This window comes from Pteropus medius, unplaced genomic scaffold (genome assembly GCF_902729225.1).
Source record: "Pteropus medius unplaced genomic scaffold, Ma_sr-lr_union100, whole genome shotgun sequence".
Lineage (NCBI taxonomy): Eukaryota > Metazoa > Chordata > Mammalia > Chiroptera > Pteropodidae > Pteropus > Pteropus medius.
The window spans coordinates 694,705-714,081 of NW_024355526.1; the positions used below are offsets into that span (position 1 = coordinate 694,705).

A 19,377-nucleotide genomic window follows, 5' to 3' on the forward strand; every position below is an offset into this window, starting at 1 on the left:
AAAAGAACAAACTTTGGGGGTGACGAGCCAAGTGTGTTCCGGGAATGGATCAATGGGCCATGAGACTGCGGGGGTGGTGGGGGTTGGGGGGGCGGTAGCAGATGAGTTTGGAGAGGCCGTTGGAGTTGAGACCGTTCAGGCCCTTCCTGGCCAGGTTGAGGGGTGCGGCTTCTGGAGTCCTGTGGGGCTGTTGAAGGGCAGGGCTCTGCCCAGTGCCCTGTGCGTAGGCCCTGATTTACCCTGCCTGGCCCCCTCCGTGAGATGCTGTTCTTACTGTCTTATAGAAATGGCAGTTCTGACCCAAGTAACAACCCACTTGCCGCAGGTCCCTGGGCCCAGGCGGGGTTTGCAGCCAGGCACAGTGCTTTGAGCACTCCCGTGCACGACTGCAGGCATGTGGAAGCAAGTCCCTGAGAATGGGAGATGTCACTCTCCGTGCAGACAGAACACGACTCACGGCACTAGGTGGTCGTTGCAGGTCCCGTCATCTCGAGCCTGTTGTAACTGGGCCATCTTCCTGTTTTAGGTCTGGAGCCCCCGTGTACAGACCGTTCAGTAGTGGCGGTGCCTACCCCAGCATCCCCCTCTCTTCTCCCTTACCCGGAGCACCCACACCCGTTTTCGCTACAGTCGGTGGACAGGAAAAGTTTGAAACCAAAGTTACCACACTGGATAATGGGTTGCGCGTGGCATCCCAGAATAAGTTTGGACAGTTTTGTACTGTAGGAAGTAAGTACTGTTGGTAGCGTGGGCAGTCCCGTTTATTTTAACACGCTCACGTGTTATGTGCTTGTCACTTGTAATTAGTACGTCATCTGTGAGTCGTATCCTGTGTGAAAAAGCGTAGTATGAAATCTGAGAACTCTAACCAAAGTGTGAACAGTGGCCATTTTGGTGGTGGATTTTTTTTCCTTTTTTCTACCTTTCTGTAACTGAAAGTTTTCAACCACAAATATAAAGTATGCAATTCCGTAGTTGTTGACATGAGTATAGCTGTAAAACCATCACAATCAAGGTATTGACGTCACCCCTCACCTTCAGATAATTAAATGTGGTTGTTTAGTCATATTCACAATTTTAACTCAGGGTTTCTTTTGAGTAACTCTTCTCTTTTGAACGCTGATTTAACCTGTCAATTTTTTTCTTTTTGTTGCCAGTTCTTATTAATTCAGGATCAAGATATGAAGCAAAATATCTTAGTGGAATTGCTCACTTTTTGGAAAAGTTGGCATTTTCGGTCAGTTCCAATTTGTGAAGTTTGTTATATCTGGGAAATTGTCAAGTTTTGCTTTTTTAGGATGGTGGTTTTAATAAATGTTAAGGTTGCCAAGTTAATGGTAATAGATAATTTGATTTTCTGTGTTTTGAAAGCAGAAATAAATTGTGTTTTAGGAATCGTTTGGGATTGCTAAGTCTAAATAGGTTTTCTTACTTGTTTCTGTTAGTCCACTGATCGCTTTGACAGCAAAGATGAAATCCTGCTTACCTTGGAAAAACACGGGGGTATTTGTGACTGCCAGACGTCAAGGTATGCCAGCTTTTACACACAAGCTTGCTTTGCATCCACGTGGAACTGTTCTCATTCTTGGTCAGAGTCCCACTGAGCCCCTCCCCTCAGGCCGCGAGGGTCAGTTGAGATGTGAGCCCCGGCCCGGGCAGAGAATTGGGTGGGCAAAACACACAGGCGGCAAGACTCACACAAAGGAGCACTCTTTGAGGGCCAGGCAGTTCCCAGAAGGCTGCTTATCCTATGATTTGAGCCAGGCAGTGACTGGGGATACAGAGTAGGCCCTGTCCCCAAGATGCTCACAGATTGGGCAGAAGGCCGTGCCACAGGTAAAGGGTACAAGAGCCAGGAGCCACGGGTGGTGGGAGCATGAGGCACGAGCTACTAACTCGGTCTGGAGTCAGGAAAGTTAGCGGTCATTGACTTACGGATAGAAACCGTGACTCTGGGGCTGGTTCTTGAAGGACTTTGCCAAACGGAGCAAAGGGAGGCGGCCGAGACCTGGGGACAGTGGGTGTGAAGGCTCAGCCTAGAGGAGGAGCGGTGTGCTGGGTAGAGGGCCAGCCTGTCGCCGGAGCACGGAGGGGTGTGGGCACTGTGGACCAGGGCAAGTGGCGGTCGTCTCCCGGGTGCGGTGCCCATTCAGAAAGCTCTGTCAGGGCAGGACGAGATGGGTGGACGAAGATCCCACTTTTGAAGGGGCTGGTTATTTAAGTCTGACCGCTGAAGTGTGTGCGTGAAAGGTCGAACCCCATCTGTGCGTGTCAGCGTGGAGGCTGCACATCCCCATGATCCACAAAGCCCTAGAACCCGCCCCAGCTGCCCTGCAGCGCAGGCACACTCGGTGCCAGGTGTTAGCTCCTCCGTGTCTTGGCCCCAAACCTCTTCAACTTTGTAGGGAACTGCTGGTCACACAGCCCACTGTCCTGACCCCGACACAGCCCACTCTTCTTCAGCTCAGGCTTTTGTCCCTGCCACTCTCCCACGTGGTCCTGCAGCCCCCCGAAGGACAGCCCTGCTTTGCAGAGGTGTTGGCTGCCGCGTCCCCCGCATGGGCTCACTTGTCTCATGGCAATTGTGTGTCTTCTGCGCAGTCTCCCCCTCGACTACATTCTGTGTCGCGGTTCTGTGGTTGTCATGCGTGTGCCTGTCTGATCACAGTGCCTCGTGCTCTGAGCTCATGCTACAACCAGTCTCTGTCCCCTGGCCATCTAAGACCGGGCATGGTCCCACATGGGCCAGTCACTTCATGCAGGGGACACTCAGACCGCTGGTGAAATGGTTCACCATGGAGGGAGCCCATGTTTTAGGAAGCTCCAACTGGCTCTCGTCCGCACTGGCCGGACACCGTCGCTTCCACACGCGGCCTGCGGGCAGCTCGTTCCCACCCGTGAAGAGCGCATGGTGTGGGACGGGCTGTGGGCAAGAGCGCCGCGCGCCGGTCGCGGGCACAGAACCATAGCCAGCCCCACCTGGCGTGCACCCGTCGTGACCTCGGTGCCCGGCGTTGTTGGTTTTTCCAGAGATACCACCATGTATGCTGTGTCTGCTGACTCTAAGGGCCTGGACACGGTGGTCGGCCTGCTGGCTGACGTGGTCCTGCATCCCAGGCTAACAGGTGTGCATCGGGGCCGCTCAGCGGGCACGGGCTGGGACAAGGGAGGTGTGTGGGAGCACTGTATGGTCGGAGCCCTCGGGCTCACCCACCGCGCGTTGGCACGTTTCCTGGGAGATAACGCTGATGAGTGGGAAAGCCCTTGGTGCTTAAGACCGAGAGACGGCCCCCTGCACCTGCGACATATCAGTGAACTCAGCGCTTTCATTTCAGAAGGGCATCTCGACTGTCTTTAAGTGCCCCAAGCGATGGGTCCCTGTCTCCATGCTGTTCCTCAGCCTTGCAAATGGCAGGACTCTGAGCTCGCTGCCAGGAAGGGGCCAGGAGGGGCCATGCGGCTGTCCCAGCCGGCCTGACGGCCGTTTCATGCAACCTAGGCTGTGTTCAAGGCTGCAGTTCCATGTTGAGATCTTTCTGGAACTGGTTCCAATAGCTGACACTGGTCTGTGCCTTCACATCCACTGTCATCTCACAGCGGTACTGGGATGGGTCAGGGGCCCAAGGGCTTCCAGAGGGGGAGGACGCTGAGGCTCAGAGCAGGTCCAGGCGGCTGCTCGGTGGCAAAGCCAGATGAGAGGCCTGATCTCCCCAGGTCGCTGCCCTCATGGAGGCTCCCCTCGCCCACACACATGCCACGTGACCCCAGATCTGCCCCAGATGAAGGCAGAGGAGACCGCCCACACCCAGCAACCGAGGACGCGCGGGCCAGCTCCCTGCTGGCCTGCACCGTCTGAGCTCCGTCTTTGGGTCTTTCACAGATGAAGAAATTGAGATGACACGAATGGCTGTCCAGTTTGAGCTGGAGGACCTCAGTATGCGGCCTGACCCGGAACCACTTCTCACGGAGATGATCCACGAGGTAAAACAAGACCGGGTGGCCCTGACACCAGGGCGGCAGGAGGGGCGGCCTGCCCACCTGGCGCCCTCGCGGGCTACGCGCTGGCGGGACGCGCCCCTTCTCTGAATCCGCTCTTCGCGCACGTTCTTTGTTGCCCGGTTCTCATGGCAACAACATGCCTCCCGCTCTTCCGGAGCGAGCCTCTCACAGGTGTGAGGATGTCCGTTCCGGAGAGGCAGCTGTCACTGTTCAGTAAACGCGGAGCTGCCACTGCTGCACCGTAGCTACGCGGGGCAGCCGGCGGGCTTCCCCGAGCACAGCTGGGGGTGATGGCAGGCCTGCTCCTTGAGGAAAGCCAGCTGTGCCCTCTGTCACTTGTGTTTCTCCCGCTTCCTTCATCAGGCCGCTTACAGGGAGAACACGGTTGGCTTCCGCCGTTTCTGCCCCTCGGAAAACATAGCGAAGATTGACCGGGAGGTGCTTCACGCCTACCTGAGAAACTACTACACCCCGGATCGCATGGTGCTGGCAGGGGTTGGGGTCGAGCACGACCACCTCGTGGAATGCGCCAGAAAGTACCTCCTGGGAAGCCAGACGGCCTGGGGAAGCGAGACTGCTGTGGACGTGGATCGGTCGGTAGCACAGTACACCGGGGGCATCGTCAAGGTAAAGCGAGCTGGGAAAGGCCCGCCACCTCAGTGGTAGGCGCTTTCTGTGGCTTCCCGTGTCTGTCTCAAAGGTGCTAGGGTGGCCTGTGTGGTCGTGGCTTTATCTCAGTGCACGTCCTGGCCTCAGAGCATGCACGGTCACCCGCTGAGCCGAGGGCCTGTTAGGGCCCTTCGGTGTGTGCGGGGTTTCGTAGAGCGTCTGCGAGGCCTGTTTCTCCCTCGTTACAGCTGGAGAGAGACATGTCCAACGTCAGCCTGGGCCCTACCGCCTTCCCCGAGCTCACACACATCATGATCGGGCTGGAGAGCTGCTCCTTCCTGGTAAGTCCTCGCCAGGCGCGCGCGCCCCAGGCCGGGCGCGTGCCCTCGGCTGACCTCTGCCCCACCTCCCTGCAGGAGGCGGACTTTATCCCCTTCGCCGTGCTGAACATGATGATGGGCGGCGGTGGCTCCTTCTCGGCCGGCGGGCCTGGCAAGGGCATGTTCACCAGGCTCTACCTCAACGTGCTGAACAGGTGTGTGGCATGCCGCCCCAGGGCCACCGCCCAGCGGAGGGCGCGTCACACCGTGATGGCACATTCCGGTGTCCCTTTCTCTGTGTCCCCACAGGCACCACTGGATGTACAACGCAACTGCCTACCACCACAGCTACGAGGACACGGGCCTGCTGTGCGTCCATGCCAGCGCCGACCCCCGACAGGTGAGCGCATTGCAGTCGGGCCGCATCTCGGGGGTGGAGCCGCTGTTTCGGAGCAGGCGTCTCCCCGTGGGGCTGGGTAAGCATCACACTCGGCGCTCCCCCCGCAGGTCCGGGAAATGGTGGAGATCATCACGAAGGAGTTCATCTTGATGGGCGGGACCGTGGATGTGGTAAGCGCGGCCAGGCGCCATGGCCCCACAGTGCTGGGCGGGCTGTTCTCTGCGCCCCCAGTGCCAGCGTCCCAGCCAGAGCAGTCCCCGCCCGAGGGTGCCCCAGGCCTGTGCTGGGCGTCTCCCCATGGGGAGCCCTCCTCCTGGTCGGCTGGCGCCTGACTGGCCCCACACGTCCTCGGGCTGCCTCGCGTGCTTTTCCAGCTTTACTGAAAGGAAAAGCAGAGACGTCCGCGTCCTCCTCGGCCACCCCTCAGGGAACGAGCCGCACTCAGTGCTTTCTGGCTTTTTTCTGCCTTCGTTTTGTTTTAATCTCGGTTTTTCCCTCATTTTTTTAGCTCATTTTTTGATATCTTGCGTGTTTAGAAGCTCTGCTGCTTCTGAAAGCAGAGCTGGTACAGATTGCAGGTTTTCCGCGCGCGCGCACACACGCACGCACGCACGCACAGTGCCAGAAGCAGCGGCAGGCGAGGCCGTGTGCCTCTGGGCTGGCCCCTGCGCTTCACCTTCAGGCCACGTTTTCTGTACGTCTCACGTTTTTTGCAGTAATCACATGTTACCTTTTTAATCAGAAAAGGTGTCATTTTAATAATAAAAACTCACTTACAAATGAACATTTGTGGGTCTGCTGGCGCCCTGCGGGATAAAGCTTTCTCTAACGTGAGATCAGTTTGAGGTCAACGTTTAGTGTTTGCTGAAGCTGCAGAATTAGAAAAGGCCCGATGGAAACTAGGAATTATCATACTTAAAAAACGACGTGGAATTTTAACAGCCAGTTCGGCCAGTATTTGTTCTGCAAGGTCTGGTAGCTCCCAGATTCAGACCCTTTGAGAATCTGGCTTTTCTCATCAGCTCCTTTCTGTGCCCTTGAATTTCAGGCTGGACTTTGCGAACCGACTGCTGCACTCAGTTTTAAATGTCACACATGGTCGGAGAGGCTCTTGGTGCAGAGCTGGGAAATGGCCGCTCCCTCGGTGTCCCCTAGGGAGCAGGGACCAGTTGCACCAGGGTCCGCGTGCGGTTCATTTCCCTTGTGATTTCGATGCGTGGTCAGCTTTGGAGTTTGGCGTTTGACATTTCACCCTTTACGTGCTGTGTGGTCAGCTTCTTAAACAGTGAGCAAGAGCCCAAGGGAAACCTGTTTCGTCCTCATTTCAGGCGTGGTGATGGTCTTGTCAAGCATAGTCTGGACTCCGACCCAGCAAGGCAGGCGGGGTGTGGCAGGCGTGCTCCCTCGGCACCCCCAGGCCGGGGCACACTCCTGCAAGCCCTGCTGGCTAAGGTGGCTGAGCTCTTTGCTGATGGGAGCCCGCTGGGCGATGAACCAGGCGGCTTGGCTGTCACCCTCAGGTGGAGCTGGAGCGAGCCAAGACGCAGCTGATGTCCATGCTGATGATGAACCTGGAGTCCCGGCCTGTGATCTTCGAGGATGTGGGGAGGCAGGTGCTGGCGACCCATTCCCGGAAGCTGCCGCACGAGCTGTGCGCGCTCATCCGTGAGTTCTCGCCGCGTGCACGTGGGGCAGTAGCTCCAGGGCCCTTTGCGGCTCTGTGGCCGATGCCGGCCCAGGTTCTCATGGCCTCCCACAGGTGACCGTCAGGAGGGCCTGGCACTCCCTCCTGTTGTATGCCAGGTTCTGTTTGTCGTGACTCTCGTGGGGACAGGTTTATCTTTGTTTTGTCAGATTCTCAAAGGGTCTGCAGCCCAGAGGGTCAGCACCACTGCCGTCACAGCTTGTCACCTGCGTGAAGCTGACAGTTGCGTAGTTGGTGTGTCCTGGGCTGGGAGTGCTGCAGGGACGGCTCTTGCCCCACCCAGGCACGGGCCCTTGTCCTCCCTTGGGGAGGCGCCTCAGACGCCCCCGTACGACAGTGCCCAGTCTCAAGCCTCATCCTCACAGCACAGTAAACCTGCTGCTTGGCGTGTGGCCCGGGCTGTGGGTTCTGCTCAGTCCCGTCTCCCGGGTCCCAGGTGCTGTCTTCGGAGGGCCGAGCCGTGTGTGCAGCCCTCGCTCCTCCTTCCCGCGCCCCCTGCTGTCCGCACGGCCCTGCAGGTTCTGTTCGCCCATCCCACAGATAACCCGCCAGGCGAGGAGCGTTTTATTTCTCACTTACGTGGACGTCTGCTGGGCCTTCGTCCTGACGACCGTGCAGTCCACACACGCTGCGCCTGGACCCTCTAGAGTCCTCAGCACCTCCTCCCCGGCTGGGGTGGCGGTGGCCGGTTATTCTACACAGCACGACGCAGGGACGTGAACTCCGCGTGGGTGTCAGGTGTGTCACTGTTCTCTGCTCTCTGGCAGGCAACGTGAAGCCGGAAGACATCAAGAGGGTCGCTTCCAAGATGCTGCGCAGGAAGCCGGCGGTCGCTGCCCTGGGCGACCTGGCTGACCTGCCCACGTATGAGCACATCCAGGCGGCACTGTCAAGCAGGGACGGGCGCCTGCCCAAGACCTACCGGCTCTTCCGGTAGCGCCGGCCGGAGCTGCGGACAGTGTGTTCCACGCGCTCCTCTGGATGCGAATTTAGCGCAGACTCATAAAAGGAGCAAACTGGACAGCTTCTAACCGAGCAAGCACGTTTAATGTACCCAGAGCACAGCTCCGTCCCTCCCGAATCTAATGTGCCAGCCACTGGAATAAATACTTACTCTCCACGCCAGCCCGAGATGCGGCGGAGGGCAGACAGGTTCGGAGCAGCTGCCATGGCGAATGGGGTTGGCGCCCATGCGTCTCTTGAGGTTCAGCAGGCGGGGTCGCTGCGAGGTCACTTGTCTAGTACTCGGTGGGTCAACACCAGACTTGCCACTGAGGCCACTCGGTGGGCTGTCAGAGCCTGTTCGGCTTCTTGAGAGTCCTGTGCCACCCATACTGAGCTGCCGCCTCCTGGGATGGTCACTGAGCACCCTGATGGTGCCAGGGCGAGTTCGGGGCAGGTGGTCTGCTTCGGAGCATGGTGGTGCTCTGGGCAGTCTGCTGACACCGATGATGAAGCGGTGGCCACTGTCCTTTGGTTCAGGACGAGATGGTTAAAGGTCCACCCTGGCCAGCAGCTTCCCTAAAAAGGAGGCATGGGGTGGCTGTGACCCGCCCTGAGCTCATTCAGTTTCACCCAGCATTGCAAAGCCTCTTCAGGGAAGTGTCAAGAGCACGGAGTGAGGGGGCTCCTGGAATTGGCAGTCGTGGTCACGTGACTGGGGGGAAGATCTCGGGAGCCGTAGGTTCTGCGGGTGTGTGGATGTTGCAGGAGCGTGAGGTCCCCTGACTCTGGTGATGGGATAGATTCGTGGCTCTCAAAATTACGCCCTCAGGACCCGGGGCCTCCTGGGGCAGAGGGCAGCTTCCTGGCCACAGCTGTCAGGCTGCGCGTCACCTTTTCTGAAGCCCTCAGGAGCCAGCCGCTGAGGTGGGCGGGGAAGCTGTTTTGGGGAAGCCGAACGGGCGCCCGCGTCCCTGGTTCCCATTTTGCCGGGGCCTGTCCTTCAACCCCGTTCCCGCACCCACTGGCACGGGGGCTGCCCTGCACTCGGCGCGGGCCTGCACTGCTCTGCGTACCTGGCGCGGCCCGTCCACAGGCGGGGGCTGGGGTGACGAGCCACGTCCGGCAGCAGGGAGTCTGAGGGCGCATTCCTGCTGCTGCAGACGCCCCTCCACCAGCACACTGGGGGGCGCGCGTGGCTGCCGTTCAGTGCGCTGGGACAGGAGCGGCTCGTGGAGTGGGGTCGGTGTCCTCTCCCAGCTCCTGCACAGTCGGAGGTGGACTTCAGACGACCCGGCAGCTTTGTGAACATCCTAGAACTGCTGAAGGCGACAGCCGTCTGTTTTGGACGCTAGTGCTGGCCACCTCCCTTCCCCCTTCAGGGCGCGGGGCTCTCCTGTTCCGTCCTCACCCTGCCCCGGACAACACCCCGCTGATCCCTCACTGCTCCCCCAGCCACCCTCCCAGCCCCGAGCCCATCACAGCCTGTAGCACTCGGTGCACCCCGCCACCTCCTCATCCGGCTGCCCGTTAGCACCGTGCTTCCTGAGGGCAGGCTGGCTGGCACCCCAATGCCTGGGGCAGGCCTCGCAAGCCCTGGAGGCAGGACACAGCGGTGTCTGAGGGTGAGAGCTGGACTCCAGAACCGCCCCACGCGCAGTCGTGTTCCACACGTCCCGGGACGCTAACTTTCCAGAGACTGGCCACTTCGTTTGTGTTACTTTGAATTTTAAACTAGCTTTCCAAATCCCACCCACCTACAACTTAAAGGCTGGTATGAAATGAATTGCGTAACTGACCCATGAACTTGGATGAATGTAGTGATGTCTCTGGATGTTAAGCCTGGGCTTGGGCCAAAGTCACTCCTCAGAGTCCCAGTTCAAGTCCCTTTTCCATGGTTTGGGTCTGAGAAGATGCCCAGGAAGAGGCCATAGAATCGCACTTTAAGCCCCGTGACCACAAAGTCTTCACAAGATTTTGGGTTGATTTGAAACTCAGCAGCACGTTCATTCCAGCCAAACTTGAGGCAGAGACCCCCTGGATAACTGTGAGCTTAGAGGGACAGGTGCCTCCTCAGGAATGGAGTTTCTCCCATCTGCAGCAAAGGTTGTGTGTGTGCTACTTTAAAATTTGTATTTCTCATTTAGGGAGCCTATGCTAATAAAAGTTGTATAGACTTAGTTGGATTCACTCCCAGTTGAAGTATTTGCTTTTTAGCTAACACCTTGGGCTGTGGGCGGGGCGTGGATGGCGTGGATGGGGTGGACATGGCATGGAGCAAACCCAGCAGGGGTGACATAGCGGGATTGTCTTGGCAGAGCAAACCTGCCTTTCCTACAAGGACATTGTGAGAACAAGGCATGCGTACAGATCGTTTCTAGGACTCAATCTTTGGCCAGCAAGGGTTTAAGGTTCAATATGTGCATTTATTTAAAAATATAAATATGGAAAATAAATAATCTAAGAGATTAGGTTGAATGCCCCTAGCTTGTTCCACATTCAAAGCCTATGAATTTTCCTAGAGCTGGGGGGAGACAGAGCAATAATGGGCTCTAAGCCCTTTGAAAAAAATCCCAGACGTGGTGGAGCGCCAGCCCAGGTGGCTGTGTGGTGACAGTCTAAGCTTCCAGCAGTTGCTCAGGCCAGAGATGCACTGCTTATGTCAGTGCCATTCATGGCCAATGTTACACGAGCAAATGGTCTGCCGTCAGCAAAGCCAGAGGAGAGGGAGGTGGCGGTGGGGGGCAAGTCCAGCTCCTTACGGCCAGGATGCAGCCCTGAGGCGTCGGCCTCACCTTCGCTCTGGCCCAGCGGCGGGGACCCGCGGTCACTCCCTGGACATTGTCTGGCTTTGGCCCTGTGAACAACTCAGCGTGGTCCTTCTGCTCGCCATGGGATCTGGGACCCCAGGTCACCCCACCGAGCAGCCTCCCCAGTACTGGGCCACCTGTGCTCAGGTGAGGAAGGGGTGCTGGGAGGTGATCTGGACAATGGCGTGGCCGTGGGTGTGCAAACATGGAGTCGGGAGAGTCAGCACAGGCAGCTGCTCACGTCTGCTGCCGAGTGACAGTGACAGGTGTGGTGCGGCCAGCGCCAGGGCCCAAGCTCTGTCTGCGCTGAGGGAAGCCAGGTGTCTGCAGGGACACGGGTGACGCGTCTGTAAGTGGACTGGCTCCTGTCCAGCGATGGGGCGGCATGCCTCCCGCAGTGCCAGCCTCCTGCCCGGGTCTTGCCAGGACAGCAGGAGCGGCTGGTTCATCGGTGCCCCCCCCACCAGCTCCTGTCTTTTCCGGGGTTTTCGGTCGGATGCGCCCGGCGGCAGGAGACAGTCCTTTGGCAAACTTAAGAAACGGTGCAGACCGCGCTGGAGTGCTGGGTCTTCAGGGCTCGCTGTCTCTGCATCTCTTTGGAAATCCGTCTTTTAATGCCTATTAGGTACAATTCGCGGTCAAACTTGCCGGCAGCTAGTGGAATGCTGCGGAGGAGAGAGGGGTCAGGACCGAGGAAGGGTGGGGCCGGCCACAAGGGGGCGCCCAGGCCCCGGCCCTCTGCCCGCCTGGCCTGGCCGTCCCACCCCCAGAGCTGCCGGCGAGAGCGGAACTGAGAGCCTGGGCCAGGCAGGCTCTGCTGACATCACCGGAGGGCGTGTGCAGGGGCCTGGCCAGGTCCCCACTCTCTGGAATGTCGCCCAAGTGACACCCACTTCAGATCCAGCCGTGGCAGCAATCCCCACGTAGGGCTGCCGGGCCCCTGCTCCTGCCAGGGGCTGTCAGGACGCAAGGGGACGACGGCAGGCACCCAGATCCAAAGCGGGCGCCCACCCCCGGAGTGGGCAGGGCCCGGCCCCGGCCCCGGCCCCGAGCCTGGCCGCCCGCACGAAGAGAAGAGGCCGGGCGGATACTGACTTGTCTCTCCCCGGCCTCACTTTCACCCGGAACAGGCCGTACACGGGGCGGTGGTCGGACGTCCTGATCCCGGGACAGGAAGAGTACTTGAGTGGGCAGATGTCGCCCTTGTGGCGGCTTCTGTACACGACCCGGTCCTGCAGGAAGACCACAGAGGCAGCCCAGTTTGCTGCGCGCTCGACCTCGCCTGGCCCTGCGGCTCGGCGGCCCCATGCCGGCCGTTCCCAGAGCGTCGCCCACACCCACGTCCCTGCCGGGCGTCCAGCTGGGTGCTGAGGCCTCCCCCTCACTGCCCTCAGGCCGCACTGGCACCCCCAGCCCCGTGGGCATAGGCGGAGGCGCCAGGTTCTAACCGGCACCCGCGTCCAGTGGCCTGTCCACCGCCAGCCTGGAGGCTGCCACCCTGCGCACTGGCCGACAGAGCGACCGGCTCCAGTAAAACCAGCGCCTGGACGCATGGGCCAGGCCTCCGAGCACGGGCGGCGGCACCCGGGCCGCCCCCAGGAGGGCACTCAGGGGCGGTCACCCCCGTCCAGCCCGCAGCACCGCCCCACTCACCGTGTACGATGGCGTCCGCTGCTTGGACGTGGTGTCGTACACGTCCTTCCCAACGTCGAACTTGTATGACGGGAGGAAGTGGATGTCCGGCTCCTGGAAGCCCCTGAAGACGGACCCTGGAGCGGGCGCAGGCCGCCTCAGACCGGCCAGCGCGGGGCCCAGGCTGCGCCCCCCTGGAACCCGCCCCCCGGGCCTTCCCCGCCCCGCCTCACCTCTCTTCATCTCCCGGGTGAGCTGGTCGAGCTGCAGCAGGGCCGGCACGCTGGCGCCCGGGTCCTGCCTCAGAATGGCCTCCACGGCCATGCGCCCAGCGCCCAGGCGGAAGTTGAAGTCTCCGAACCAGAACACCCCGTCAAAGCGCGTGGTGACGTCCGCTGGGGCACAAGCCAGAACGCGCGTGAGTCCCGCCTGTCCCTCGAGCTACGGCCTCAGTGACGAGGGCCAGTCTGTGTCCCCTGCCACATATAGCCACAATGGGGCAAGGACGCCTCCGAGAAGGTCGCAGCCACCCGGTGGCTGGGGGCCTCAGGGTGCCGGGGTGCGTGCTGCAGTAGTTCCCCGGTTGACATTCGAGTGTGGTTTTGTTTCATTTCACAGTGACAGACAATCCAGAAACCACGTGACCTGTCGGCCGCACACAGTGGCCCTCACGCTCAGGGCTGCCACACGCCCCACCTGCGCCCGCCACCAACACTCAGGTCGTCCCGGCACAGCTCGCGGACGGAGCACAGCGGGCAGCGGGCGGCGAGGACCAGGCAGAGCCCAGCCAGCGACATCGTGACGATGTGGGCAGAAGCCTCTGGGCCTCTCGGGCGTCCGTCTGCCCAGCCACTAAACAGGCTGACGCAGTCACCACTTAGGAGGCAGGTGCCACGCCCCGTCTCACGGTGACTTTATTCCAGGAACTTTCTTTCTTGACCTCAGTTCTCAAACCTCTAAACAGTCTGTCCCCGCTCAGCTTGCAGGGGACGAGGCAGAGGTGCCGCCTCTCCTGCGAGGTCCGCTCACCTGGGTCAGAGCGGTACGGGCAGGTGTCTGGCACGTTCTTGGGCAGGGCGAGGCCTTGGACGGTCTTGCTGTAGTCCAGCAGCCTGTCGCCGACCTTCCCGTCTCCAGCTGCAAGGACAGAGTGGCGGGCTGCACTGTGCCTCACGCAGGACAGCTGTGCCAGCAGCTAATACTCAGGGCGGACACTGGGGGCCAGCCGGGTGGAGACCCCTCCCCGCAGCAGCCCGGTCCAGCGCGCCTCTCCCTGGACGGACCTGCTTTCGGCCCAGTGGGACGAAGACCACTGTCACAGGCTGCAAGGCCAAGCTGAGACCCAGCACCCTGCCCTCCTGTCAGCCCCTTCAGGCCGGTCTCATCCACTGGACGGGGAGGGGGCGGTGGGATTCAGGGGCAGGTGACTTACAGGTGAAGTGGGACGTGATGAAGAGGAAGGAGGTGCCAAAGAAGGTGAAGCTGATGCCCAGGGCCCCCTTGGTCTTGATTTGGGACACGATGCGTGTGGTCACCGTGGAGCTCTCCACCTCTGAGTGGGGCAGGACGCAGAGGGCTGACGTGGGCAGACGCCCCGGCCGTCCGCGCCCACCGCGGCCCCCAGGCAGTGCCCGTGCTCTGCGCGCACACGCCCGTCCCCCCACAGAGGCGTGGCCGGTGGGCAGCGCAGACCAGGCCGCTCACCTGAGCAGAACCAGACGAGGTCCCGGCGGATGAGCACGGACATGTGCAGCGCCCCGTGGGCTGCCGAGCACAGCATGACGTAGTGGGGGCCCAGCGTCTCCTGCAGGCGCGTCTCCCACTCCCGCCTGCAGGAGGAAGTGGAGGCTGCCTGGGGAGGGGACTGGGGCACCCCAGCTCTGCGCCCCGGACCCCGGGCCAGACAGCCCCTTGAGGAGCCGCTGGGAGGGACCCCACATCAGACTTCCTTGTCTTGCAAGGAGAATGGCGGGTGAGCAACCCAGGGCGATGGTGTGTTGGGCCAGAGGTTGGGGCCTCCCGCACCCCTCCCCAGTGACGTCAAAGGCCCATGTTCCCTGCTGTCTCAAAACCCTCCAGTGATGTGGGGCTGCTGAGGCCCCAGTGGGAGCTCCTGGCCCGCCTGGCAGAGGCCCAGGAAGAAGTCCCAGGCCGGGCAGGAGTGAGGCCACCCTGTGGAGGCCAGGTTCCCTGGGGAGCAGAGCCCATTCCCCGAGCGTCTGCTCTGGACTGGCCACCTGCCATGTGAGGAGCAGGGACAGGTGAACCTCGACAGCACCGCAGGCATGCTGCTACAGCTAGTACAGGCTAGCGGTGGCCCCACGGCCCCCGGGGCCGGCCAGCGACACTCTGGGGGTCGGGCTGCAGGGGCCCCGGCGGCCGAGCTGCTCTTTGCCGCGTCTGTGATCTCTTAGAGCAGCTATTTATTCACTAGAAACTAAATCTCACTTATTTTAAATTCTCCGAGTCACATTTGAGAAGAAAGCGGTTCGTGTGTTCAGCCAGGGCTTGGCTGCGGCCAGGGTGCTGACCCACACGGGGGTGGGGTGGGGGGTCTTGAGGAGGCACGGGCCTACCTGTCAGAGCAGCCCTCCTGGACCCCGACAACGTACAGGTCCTGGGCGTAGTCGGCCTCGGCCGGCAGCAGGAGCTCATCCAGGTTTGAAGGGGGCTCCTGCAGGAGAGCAGAACCTAGCAGGGCCAGGGGGCCCGCGACTCGGGGGCCTCTCTGCGTCCCAGTCTGTCTTTGCCCAGACCGGCTGCATGCGGCCAACGCGGCCCCCAAGCCTGACAGTCCACCCTGCGTGTGCACCCCACATGCGTACTCGGGTAGGGACGCCCGCTGCATGCAGCTGGGGTGCTGCGGGTCACGCAGGGAGGTGAGCGCCCTACGCCCTTCACTCCTGCACCCAGCGGCTGCAATGCCACCCACCACCAAGGCCTCCAGGCTCAGGACGCAGGCTGGGCCCAGGGATGGACAGGGTGGCTTCCTAACTAGGAACAGCAGAGCCGCCAGCCTGGGGACCTGCTGCCTCCTCCTACTCAAGAGACATTTGCTCCCATCTCGTTCGGGTCACTGTTCTGTGGGGCTTCCGGTCACATCGGCCACACCCCGTCCCGTGGCGGCCCTGCCTGTTGCTCCCCAGTGCCTGTCTCCTGAACGTCCACTGGGATGCAGCCACAAGAAGGGACGGTCCTTCCATCCTCTACAGACCTTGGTGTGTGCGGTGACAGGGTCAGGGCTGCCTCCGGCCAGAGGAAGCCCACGCCCAGCCCCCGCGAACCCAGGCACCCACATGCGGGGCAACACAGACCGCTGACCTCGGGACAGAGCTCACTGTGTGAAGGGGTCCCAGGGAGGCATGGGGTTAGCTGGAGAGAGCCGGCGGGGGCAGTGGCCGGCGGGGACAGCGGCCAATGGGCTTCCGCAGAAGCAAATGCCCAGAAGTCAGCTCTGGGTCATTGCGGCGCTCGGGACACAAAGCAGCCCTCATGCCTGTGGTTTCCTGCTTGTCTCAACAGATTCCCTGGGCACCCCCAGCTCAGAGGCAGGACCCCAGGCAAGGGCAGGGGGACCACAGGGTGGATCCCTAGCTGGTGGGAGACAGACAGGGACAGTGGTGCCTGCCACTGTCCAGCCACTGACGTGACACGCATGCATTCGTCAGGTCCCAGGGACCTATGGGAGTGACCCCCAGGTGAACAAGGGGCTCTGGGTGATGGTGAGCCACTAACGCTTCACCAGCTGTGGGGGTGTCCAGGTGGGGAGGCTGCGGGGGGCGCAGGGAAGCACTGTGCCTTCCTCTCGAATTCACTATTGGCCCGAAATTGCTCCAAACCATCAAGCGTCTGAGGAACAGAACACTTTGTGGCTGGGCCCTGACAGTGGTGGTGGGGGGTTCCGGCAGGAGGCCTCTGGGGGCCCCAGGGACTGGGTGGGGTCAGGTGGGCCGTGCACGCCACTCGGGGGCCCTGGAAATGACTGACGGGAACCCCGGCCTCTTCCCAAGGGGGCCCCCCTCACCTTCTGGCCCTGCATGTTCCAGGTGGCCACGAAGAGGGCCACGCTCCGGTCTGGGAAGTACCGGGCCAGCTCGTCCGCACCCATCAGCGCCCCGCTTGCCAGGAGGCTCCCCTCCAGGTAGCTCCTGTGTGGGATATGCAGTCAGGGTCTGAGGGGATAAACCCAGGGACGGGCCAGCCGCAGGGGTGTGCCTCTCCGGCCCCCCAAGTCAGGGCCTGGCCCAGTGTGTGCTTCAGACAAGCCACCCAGCCCTGGAAGGCTGCGTGGCACGTGCCAGGTGGAGAGAAGCAGGAGCCCGACAGGACTGTGGGAGAGGTGGGGACAGGGGACGGGACTGTGGGAGGAGGGGCGGGGACAGGACAGTTTTCTGAGGTTCAGACTGGGCACTTCAAAGGGACCCAAGGCCCAGCCCCTAGGACCAGCCCAGGCCTAGGAGAAGAGGCTGCAGGTCTGGACAGGCAGCTCAGAAGTCTCTGGGGCCCCAGTCTAGTGACTTGGTGGCTGTGGCCTTGGGAGCTATGAGGCAGCAGCGTTTGGGAGCCATGAGCAGAAGGTAAGATGGGCAGCACCCCGGTTCTCTGCAAGCTACGCAAACGTCACTGTGGATTATGAGAGCCCCACGAGCCCCGGAAACCAAGCCCCCGCGACATGAGCCATCCCTGCCCACGGGCTCGGGGCAGAGCAGGAGGTCACACTGGTGGGGTGCCCAGCAGACAGTCTCAGAACACCAGAAACGGGGGGCCCTGCCGCAAGAGATCAGGCCCGGACCGTGACTGCTGTCCCCTCTGCGCCGTGAGTGCGCCCCGAGAACTCTCCCCCACGTGGCTCGGCCGTGGTCCCTGAGGGCCCCCGCCCCCGGCTACGGGGCAGGCGTGTGCACAGCGCATCCCCCTCGCCTCCGCGCTCCGCGGGCGCCCCCCGGGGCCACCCAGACACGTGGCCTCAGAACGCGGCCAGGTAGAAGCACAGCTCGGCGGTCCAGCGCGGGGGCCCGCACGCCCCGGCAAGGCAGGCCGCACAGGGCAGGATGGATGAATGAGCTACCGCTGTGTGCGGAGGACGCCTCGCAGCCACACCGCCTGTCCCCAGGCACCACCAGAGGACAGATTCTGGAAGGGGCGCCCCTCCGTGGCGGGGCCAGGAGAAGGTGACTGCCGAAAGCTACGTTAGCCTCCACCTCAGGAGAACACCGTCACGCGGTCCTGTGGAGCTTGCTCCTGAGCCCTAAAGTCAAGGTCACAATGTCACCCACCCCCAGGAGGCTCTACCTGCTCCGGACGTCCTTGGCGCGGATGGGCGCCAGGAGGCTGAAGGAGGACTTGGCAGAGCGCAGGGAACAGTTGTCACAGGCCAGGGGGCTCGGGGGTCGTCCGGGGCCCAGGCCACTGTGGGCCCCGAACAGTCTGGTCTGCAGGCGGAGCTTGTAGTCGGCGTGATCCGCGTCCACCCTGTGTGTCGTCCGCAGGGAGTCGGAGGTGGTGTTCCAGTCGATGGCGGGCGGCGGGCGTGAGGGAAGCACGTCGGCCAGCCTGGGGGTGCCCCCAGCCGAGGCTCCGCTCCGGGGCAGGAGGTCCGGGGAGCTGCTGACCATTCCGGAGATACAGTTGCCCCAGGAGGTGGGGCTCCCGCGGGCACACCCCGGGACCCTGCGGGTCATGGGGATCTCCTGCAAGGAAGTGCTCAGGCCGGGCGGGGAGCAAGTGTGCACAGGGGGCCCAGGGGTCTGGTCCGGCAAGGACCCCCCCGAGGGGCTGGCGCCACTGCGGGCTTCCAGGTCCTCGTGACTGGTTTGAAGACGCCGCCTCCTCCAGCCCTTCTCGTCCAGGGACAGTGCCCGCTCCAGCTTGGGCCTGGCCGGTGGCTTTGGGGTGAAGGGTTCTGCTTGAGCCTGTGGGCCTTCACCACTGATTTTTGCTGGGATGTTCAGAGGGACCCCCGGGCTCTTCTCGAGGCCAGGACAGGTGTTGGTGGGCGCGGACCCTGGACGGAGGGCGAGGTCTTTGTCCATGTTCAGGGGCTGCCCCCCGAGTGTCCTGCCTCCGGGGGAGCTGGGTTGCTGCGCTGCTGCCTCCGGGCGGCCCGGGCAGGCCGACTTGGACGGCATAGTCCAGGGCCCAGCCCAGCCCACTGGGACACGGCTCCCTGGCGGCTGCCAGCGACACCCAATGTCAGGGGTGCACGGTCAGATGTCCCCAGCCAGACACAGAGGAGAGAACCCACAGGGGCTCCCGGTCAGGCCTGGGGTGCTTCTGCTGCTGCATGGCTGGAGGCCCTGGCGTCCTGGAGTCCCCCACAGAGACCTAAGGGAGACGGCTGTTATTTCCACGAAGTGAACGTCCCCGAAGGACAGCTATGGCGCTGGGCGACAGAGTGGACCGGCCAGCAGCAGCCCAGCAAGAGCAAGCATTTACATATGGTCTGATGCCTCGTCTTAGTGGGGGGCGTGAAGACTCCCGATCCAAGAGAGAAGCCACCCTCCCGACAGGGCGCTGGAGCATGACCCAGGGAGGACTCCCGCCCCCAAGGGGACGCCCTGAGACAGCCGGGTCACCGCGCCGCCTCTGCGGCGTCCGGCCCGCCCTCCCTCACAGGCGCACCTCGCTCACCCGCGCGCCCACCATCGCCGGCCCGCAGACCTCGGCCCGAGGGCCAGATACCGGGCAGGTCTACGCCGCGGCTGCCAAAGGCCCCGACTCGGGGCCTGCGATCAGGCCCGGCGGCCGCGGATATCCCGGGGCAACGACCGCCACGCAGCCGCGGGTGGTGGGGGGCGAGACTGCGCCCAGCGTCACCCCGTGCCGACCCCGCCCCAGGATCCCCGCGCCCCGAACCCCGCCCACGGGTCGCCTCGCGCTCAGGGGTCGTCCCGCCCTGGATCCCCGAACTCGCCCTGGAGTCCCCGAGCCCCGAACCCTCCCTAGGATCCCCGCACCCCC

The 19,377-nt window shown here is 62.1% G+C and overlaps 2 protein-coding genes across 8 annotated transcripts in view; one reads left to right on the forward strand and one right to left on the reverse strand.

Annotated features, from left to right (window-relative positions):
* The window catches only part of PMPCA (peptidase, mitochondrial processing subunit alpha), an 11,146-nt gene extending 981 nt beyond the window's left edge, over positions 1 to 10,165 (forward strand). Inside the window, exons 2-13 of one of the 3 annotated variants that reach the window (XM_039858965.1) lie at positions 527 to 729; positions 1,158 to 1,237; positions 1,446 to 1,528; positions 3,031 to 3,125; positions 3,881 to 3,981; positions 4,363 to 4,626; positions 4,857 to 4,949; positions 5,025 to 5,143; positions 5,238 to 5,328; positions 5,436 to 5,498; positions 6,849 to 6,993; positions 7,801 to 10,165. In XM_039858965.1, coding sequence (XP_039714899.1) covers positions 527 to 729; positions 1,158 to 1,237; positions 1,446 to 1,528; positions 3,031 to 3,125; positions 3,881 to 3,981; positions 4,363 to 4,626; positions 4,857 to 4,949; positions 5,025 to 5,143; positions 5,238 to 5,328; positions 5,436 to 5,498; positions 6,849 to 6,993; positions 7,801 to 7,970 — 1,507 coding nt within the window. In that variant the 3' untranslated portion in view covers positions 7,971 to 10,165. Of the gene's footprint in view, positions 1 to 526; positions 730 to 1,157; positions 1,238 to 1,445; positions 1,529 to 3,030; positions 3,126 to 3,880; positions 3,982 to 4,362; positions 4,627 to 4,856; positions 4,950 to 5,024; positions 5,144 to 5,237; positions 5,329 to 5,435; positions 5,499 to 6,376; positions 6,645 to 6,848; positions 6,994 to 7,800 lie in introns of those variants that run through there. The other 2 variants (XM_039858966.1, XM_039858967.1) reach the window with 2 other exon arrangements.
* A 215-nt stretch (positions 10,166 to 10,380) lies between these two features.
* Positions 10,381 to 19,377, reverse strand: part of INPP5E (inositol polyphosphate-5-phosphatase E) — a 9,349-nt gene continuing 352 nt past the window's right edge. For 2 of the 5 annotated variants that reach the window (XM_039858959.1, XM_039858960.1), the window contains exons 2-11: positions 17,710 to 18,741; positions 16,442 to 16,565; positions 14,994 to 15,091; positions 14,122 to 14,246; positions 13,850 to 13,969; positions 13,447 to 13,554; positions 12,651 to 12,812; positions 12,439 to 12,554; positions 11,881 to 12,017; positions 10,381 to 11,450 (exon numbers count right to left, since the gene is read on the reverse strand). In XM_039858959.1, coding sequence (XP_039714893.1) covers positions 11,318 to 11,450; positions 11,881 to 12,017; positions 12,439 to 12,554; positions 12,651 to 12,812; positions 13,447 to 13,554; positions 13,850 to 13,969; positions 14,122 to 14,246; positions 14,994 to 15,091; positions 16,442 to 16,565; positions 17,710 to 18,545 — 1,959 coding nt within the window. In that variant the 5' untranslated portion in view covers positions 18,546 to 18,741 and the 3' untranslated portion in view covers positions 10,381 to 11,317. The remainder of the gene's footprint in view (positions 11,451 to 11,880; positions 12,018 to 12,438; positions 12,555 to 12,650; positions 12,813 to 13,446; positions 13,555 to 13,849; positions 13,970 to 14,121; positions 14,247 to 14,993; positions 15,092 to 16,441; positions 16,566 to 17,709; positions 18,742 to 19,377) is intronic. The other 3 variants (XM_039858963.1, XM_039858961.1, XM_039858962.1) reach the window with 3 other exon arrangements.